The sequence below is a fragment of the Numenius arquata genome, chromosome 24 (assembly GCF_964106895.1).
Source record: "Numenius arquata chromosome 24, bNumArq3.hap1.1, whole genome shotgun sequence".
In the NCBI taxonomy this organism is placed as follows: domain Eukaryota; kingdom Metazoa; phylum Chordata; class Aves; order Charadriiformes; family Scolopacidae; genus Numenius; species Numenius arquata.
The window spans coordinates 183,336-190,112 of NC_133599.1; the positions used below are offsets into that span (position 1 = coordinate 183,336).

Here is a 6,777-nt window from a genome sequence, read left to right on the forward strand (position 1 = left end):
GTAGCAGGCCCCTCAGCAGCGCGAGCGCGTGTGTGTTAAGGCGCCGCCTGGTGAAGGTCCCAGACCTGGCGGAGGAGCGCCGTCAGGCGCGGGTCCTGCGTCCGCCACGTGACCAGCACGGCCGCGTGGGCGTGGTTGAGGCTACGCAGCTCCGTCAGGCGCGCTACCAGGCGGGCGAAGCGCTGGGGGTCGCGGGGGTGGTGGATCTTGGCGTGCTTGTAGAGCAGCCCCAGCAGCGGCTCCTGCAGCTCCTCCACCCGCCGCCTGTTCCTCAGCAGCGGCCGGTCTGCGGGGGCGAGGTGGGAGAGCGCGGTTAGCGGGCGGGGACGCGGTGCGACCGGGCCGCCGCTGCCCCTGAGGGCTCGATGGGTGGAGGCGGACAGCGCCTGAGGTGAGTGGAGGTGACACGCTAACAGTCCGCCCGTCCGTTCCCCCCCCCGGTTTACCTGAAAAAAACACGGTCGTTGCCACAAGCAGGGCATATTCGGCCTCAGTCACTTTCAGTTCACCCATGCTTCTGTAGAAGTAAAACAATGCAGTAATAAACTCCTCGGTGATACCTTAAAAATGAAATAAAACAATGAGGATGTTATGTCAATGCAGAAACAGGCGCTGCAGTTGTGAGTCAACTTTGCCCTACTCTTTTAAGGCTCTGGGCTGTTCCATTGCATGAAGTAGTTAGCAAACTTGGTGAAAACAGTGTTAATTTCTGAAGGAGTAAGAAAAGTTGTATTGCAGTTGTGCTGTGTAACTCTTGATATAAATAACTCAAGGCTTTATCCTAAGATACAAGCAAACACGACCATCGCCTCTTCCTTCCAAGAAGATGTAACGCCTGCGCATGTAACAAAGCAGCTCGAGGGAGTGGAGAGGAAGAGGAGAAGAAGAATGAGCAGTGGCCACACTGACGGTGTTGCTCACTGTGGGTAAGAACAGGGCCAGCAAAGAAAAGGAATCACAGGTGTTTTGATTCTGAGACTTTCATTACCTGTGGTAGTAGTGGAAGTTGGACTTTCTTCATCATGAGACATTTCCATGGAATAAATGTTTTTATTGAGGTTTTGAATGTGACATGTCCCATGGTCAGAAAGTCTTACGTGACCTGGAACAAGAGAGATGACAGTTCCCAGCGAAGCTTAATGTGACTTTAAATATTTGTCTGCATCTGCTTTGCAGATATATTCCTGGAAATGTGTGAATTTTTCCCAGATTCATGCAGGTAGAAAAAATGGTTCTTTTTGGCATGCAGCACCAAGTGCATTGGTTGCATTATTGTTGGTCAAAGCCTTTTGCGTTAAACTTGACACAATATATAGTATGTCATTAATATGACATATTATCTATTCGCCCCACAATTTGTGCAAACACTCAAAAATGTTGCTCTTTGTTTGGAACTAATAGGAGGAAAACAGAGATCCTTTTATTTTTTATTTTTTTTTTGTATGCTCTTTGGAAAAAAAAAAATCCTATAGAAGGTATGTGGGCATTACTGGTACTATTCTAGGTACCACTGTGCTAGAATAGGAAATTATTTGAGATTAAGTGAATTAAAGTGAATGGAAGTTGTTTCAAAATGTCAGAACCTCCTACTGGTTTTAATAGGAAGCTTGTTAGTCAAACTTACTTTCACTTGTTGATGGTTGGCATTCACTAATTCTTTGGTTATATATTTGGGCTGAACGCAAAAACATTGCCTCAACTGTTGACCCTTTCAGCAGCGCAATTTGATCTTCACTAGCTAAACTTTCAAACCCTGCAGAGAAAGATACATGTTAAGAATCAAGGAAGGCTGTGGCTGTCTTTAAGTTCCTAACATGAGTTGATAAAATTATTTTTTTAATAAATGCCTTTACTGGAAAGGAAGAGCCATAGTTAAAAGATGCATGTACGAAAGACTATTGGGATCTGTCTTGATGGTTTTTAAGTTGGACAAGTAAAAAGGACAAAAAAAAAAAAGTGCAGTTGTCAGTGCCCAGTGTTAGAAAGGAAGATACAAGTAAAAATTTTGGGACTGATCAAGACTTTATTGAAAATTTCTTCCGAATATCTGATTTATGTCACATGGCTTAATACCTTATAAATTTGCTGCATTGGTTAATAAGTGTGGGTATTCTCCTTATTCATTGATATCTGATCTTTTTTTTAAATTGTGTTAATCTTTTGACAAACTCTTTTTGTCACTTACAATTCAAGACCAAAGTAACTTTATTGATTCTTTTCTTAATCCTGATCAGAGCAGGATATGTAACATAAGAAAACAAACAGCTCATCCATTCTTTCAGATCTGTTCCACATTAGTGCTAAATTACATCAAATATCTGCTCTAGATGCGTTGATTGACTTTTGTCATTAAATTTTACATATGTATTTAATTGTATGTTCCCTATTTATTTTTTTTTATGAAAGGAAAATATGAATAGGAGCACCTGGTTAGTCCCTTTTCTGCTGCCTTCTCCTTTGAAGGAACATCTGTTTTTTATTTTGTTGAGTATGATAAATTGCAAACTGAACTGGATTTCAGAGAATGTGCTGAAATAGTAATTCACTCAAGATGGTATTTTGAATATACTTTCAGAAAAATGTCTCCATGTCAGAAATGGAAAAGTAATCGTAACACACTTTTGAAGTGAACGCTTCTAACTTGTCCTCATGGCAAGTAAATGGTAACCCTGATCATTAGAGTTGTAAGAAAAAATAGTCAGTTGAATGAGAGTTTTCTCAAAGCCTGGATTTTTCTCAGATTCACGGCATCGGTGTAGTTTCTGCCTCTTAAAAAAAAAAAAAAAAGTCACACTATTTGGTAACATTTCACAAAGGAAGAAACTGACCTGGAAGTCTTTTTGTGAAGTCCACTAACACTTGTACATGGACGACTGCTGTTTCAGAGAGATGGAGAAAACTTTCCTCAGGACTTGCAGTTTCCTGTAGCTGCATAAAAGAGCATTTAGACATCTGAGATAACCAAGATACAGTGCTTAGGATAATAACAACTTAGCAATGCAGGCTGATTGTTCTGTATACGTACAAACTTTGCTTCCTCGAGAGGAATTGTGTATTTTTGGTGTGCTGCTACAATGTGGTCAAGAAGCTGATGTTCCCCTGGAGTAAGTTCCATTTTCTCTGGGATCTGGTAATAAAAAAAAAACCAAAACAAACAAAAAAAATCCATCAGATGACAATGAATTGAAGCAGAAAGAAATGATAAAAAGAGATATTTTAAATAGAAAAATATCACACTTTTCCAGATCTTGTTGTAGATGATACATGCTTACTGTTCAGTCCCTCATCTTCCAGTTTTATGTTGCAAAGAAAACTGTTCTTCTGTTTGAAATTCTTCCTGAGTCGCTTTGACTTGCACTGTACTTCAGTCAGCAAACCTGTGAGACGTGGAAGTGTGCATCAACACGTAAATTTTCAAATAATGACAATTTGAAATAATCACTTTTATTATTATAGATAACATGAGTTTTGCATCACAGGAGTTGTCACCTATAAGGAACTAGGCTTCTGAGAGAACATGGCAATGTGTTACTCATTAGGCGAATTAGTGTTCAGTGTCCACCAAAGGCCTGAGTGTTTGTAGTCATCTTATGCCATCTTGCTTGTGGCTCTGTGACATACAAGTATGAGAATTTTTCATGAAAAACTGTTGTGCAATTTTTTTTCTCTTTTTTTTTTTTTTTTTCAAATACAAAAGCACATCTGATACATTTACTGCTGTCCTGCCAAGGTTCAGGCTATTTAGCTGTCTCTTGTTAGTACATTTTATTTTCTCTTGTAATGTCTTTGAACAGCAGTCCTCTTCCCTTCAGGAGGTACATCCCAAGCATTGGTGGTGTCTGCAGATGCTACACGTGCTACAGACTCCAAAGGTACATTTTCCTACAACTAAATGAAGTTTAGACGAAAACCATTTAGCTCTAATGAGGAAAAGGGATTGACTTTGGAGAAGGTTTTCTCCAAGTTGATTGGTAAAGTAGTCAGCATGGAAGGAGCACTTACATTCTGCTAGCATTCCCACAGCTTTACACTTCTTCAGGCGACATTCCTGACACTTCCTTCGCATGTACATGTCCATTTCACAATGACCACCATTCTTGCATCGATATACTGCGTTTTTGGTTATGCTACGTCGAAAGAAGCCTACGGACAAGGATCAGGTTATGACCGAAGGAATCTAAGGAGCTTTATCTCATAATGTTGTAAAGAATTAAGGTGTCTTATAGGTATTTTGTTTGTTGGTTTTTTTTACAGTGGAAACATTACTTTGATTTTAAATTTGCTTTTTAACAACATAGTTATGTCTTGTTCTTTTTGACTAATATTAATCGCTTTTTTTCCTTACCTGACCAAGGCAGCTCCCATATAGCAAGTAAAAATACCAGTAGTAAGTAATTATTACTTGTACTTATTTAATAATAACTAAAATTAATAGCACTGAAGTAAATGTGTAATAAATGGTCATGAGAAAGTCAGCACCTGCTTAAACATTGTTCTAGAGAAGAATCAATGCAAAAATTGTGTTGAATGCTCATATTAAATACATGCTGTGAAAGCATTTCTTCAAAAAATGTAATAAAAATGTGAATCTGGATAAGCGTGTTAGATAAATCAGAATCCTCTTTAGAATCATCAACTTTAAAAATAATGAAATCTGTTTGCTTAAATCACAGATGTGGATCATTATGTCAAGTACTGTGGGGCTGAGGTCAGCCTGTTCTCTCACCTTTGCAGCCCTCGCAGGTCAGTGCATTGTAGTGGTAGCCCGAAGCTTTGTCCCCACACACAACACACAGCTCCTCCTGCCCTTTCACTCGCAAAGAAGAGTGGTTTAATCTTGGCCGTTTTAGGCCTTGGTATCCGGAGTCATCAGTGTGGGGAGCCACGAAGAGGGGTTTGCTTAATTCACAGCTGCTGATGACACACTGCCCGTCACCATACGGAGAGTCCAGGCTGTATGTGCTGTACTGGGACTGGGAAGGCTGGGACTGTAATACAGGAGGAGGAATCTGAACTGTTGAGTACTGACAGTAAGGTGCAGTCTGAAAATCTGTGTCTTGCAGCTGATAGTTTATGTGCTCCGGTAAAACATCTGGATACAGAAGAAATTGAAAATGAAATAAAACCCTGAGGATTAACTTGACATCAACTACTTAATGTTTTCTAGATTAAACATTTAATAATAAGTATTAGAGGAATGCATTTTCAGAAGGGCAGTCTGGCATGTTCTTTTTAAATATGCTACTGGTAATGTTTTTAATGTTTTTAAGTAAACACTTGGATGTAGTGAAAGTGGCTTGGTACCAGTTTGGGCAGTGTCACGTGGGTGCCACTGGAGTCTTGTTAGTACGTAATTGACTATCATTTGCCAACTGATGATACAGCTACCTTTGATTTTACACTTAAGTGTAAGTTGTCCACATTACAGAATAATATTTTCCCTTTAGTGAATTTGTTAATGAGTGAAGTGTTAGTGATGCATATTTCAGGCATAATTCTGAAAATGTTGCACATGAAGAGTCTGAAAAAGGTGGTCCAAAAATAATAGAGTGGTAAAAATTACTGTGACAGTTGTCTTACAGTTGAAATTCAGTAGAGTAAAAACCAGAAGCTTGTTTTATTTAGTATTTTTGCACATATGATCCTTTATAGTTAAGAAATTTCATTTTAGCAAAATGTATGTACAGAATTATGAGGAGAACTTCTTCCTGCCTTTCTGTCTGTAGAGTTTTAATTTTATTCAGCCCCCCTTAAGTGTACACAGCTGTACTGAAAAAAGCTTGTGCAACATGCATCATGTTTCATTCTTCCTTTGGGATTGTTCAAATCTCTGTAAAAACAAATTGGAAAGTGTTTTTTTAAGCAGTTTGGAGGTCTTTTTATTTTTAATGGGTTTTTTTTTGTCCTGCTTTTACTCATCCAGAATCAAATTAGTTATTGAAATTATAGTTCTATAAGATATAGAATAACCACTATCTATTTATAATATATCTGGAATACTGTAATAAAACCTATATCATCTTCATACAAGTCAAAGGGAGAGAGCACCAGTAATGTTTATATGAAATGATGAGTCAGCGTAATCCAGATACCAAAATCTGTATGGGCAATGCTTGTCTATTTCAATACACTTTCAGTATGGGCTTGATAGTCAACTGTGTAGCTTCTAAGAGCTTGTAAACTAAAATGAAGAAAATAATGTGAATTTCCACAGATGCTCATTTTACTATACTGGTTTTTCATAATATAAAAATTTTGCTTTACTCACCGTAATACTGTATGGGCTCAGGAAGACAATACCCATCAGGTACAGTGACAAATGTATTTGCCATATTCTGTTCCCAACTGCACTGTTTCATTCACTTTGCTATGTGATAGAGTTTTAAGAAGGGAACCTAGAGAAATGGAAAAGTAAGAGAAACATCATGTGAGAAAGAACTGCTGGGTAGGTTTAGCTACAGAGCTAAACACAGAAAACTCCAGAATATGAAACAGTTTGCAGATCATAAGGAAATGAGAGGTATGTGTGAATTCATAATACTTTAAATGAGGTTGCAAAACGTTTGATTGTGCAACAGTACAGATTTGAGGTAGAGTCCATTCCTAAATTTCCAAGTTGCATTTAGAACTGTTCTGCTTCTAATTTTACATGAAACCATGTGGGGGAATCAGAGTAATCATTGGTAAATTCTCTGGTTCAGGAAAAGATTAAAAGGAGCTCCACTGGATAGAAAAAACTTGCTTTCAGAGCGAGTTAAGGCATTTCCACTAATGTGG

General features: G+C 38.6%; 1 protein-coding gene across 1 annotated transcript; it reads right to left on the reverse strand.

Moving 5' to 3' along the window:
* Nucleotides 1–35: 35 nt before the first annotated feature.
* LOC141475254 (bile acid receptor-like) lies at nucleotides 36–6,359 on the reverse strand. The gene is made up of 10 exons (XM_074163520.1): nucleotides 6,269–6,359; nucleotides 4,727–5,092; nucleotides 4,003–4,143; nucleotides 3,238–3,377; nucleotides 3,026–3,127; nucleotides 2,829–2,928; nucleotides 1,625–1,753; nucleotides 989–1,102; nucleotides 447–560; nucleotides 36–286 (listed from the first exon to the last, which is right to left on the reverse strand). Exons 1-10 carry the CDS (start codon nucleotides 6,357–6,359, stop codon nucleotides 36–38), a joined length of 1,548 nt encoding a protein of 515 aa, XP_074019621.1.
* Nucleotides 6,360–6,777: the final 418 nt, after the last annotated feature.

What these genes read in the sequence shown, in the direction of transcription:
- LOC141475254 (XM_074163520.1), bottom strand. Translation starts at nt 6,359, where the DNA reads ATGAAACAGTGCAGTTGGGAACAGAATATGGCAAATACATTTGTCACT. An exon ending in TGTGGGAATGCTAGCAGAAT is followed by an intron (nt 3,378 to 4,002) that starts GTAAGTGCTCCT and finishes CACGTCTCACAG; the next exon opens with GTTTGCTGACTGAAGTACAG. An exon ending in CTACAACAAGATCTGGAAAA is followed by an intron (nt 3,128 to 3,237) that starts GTGTGATATTTT and finishes TTTTATTACCAG; the next exon opens with ATCCCAGAGAAAATGGAACT.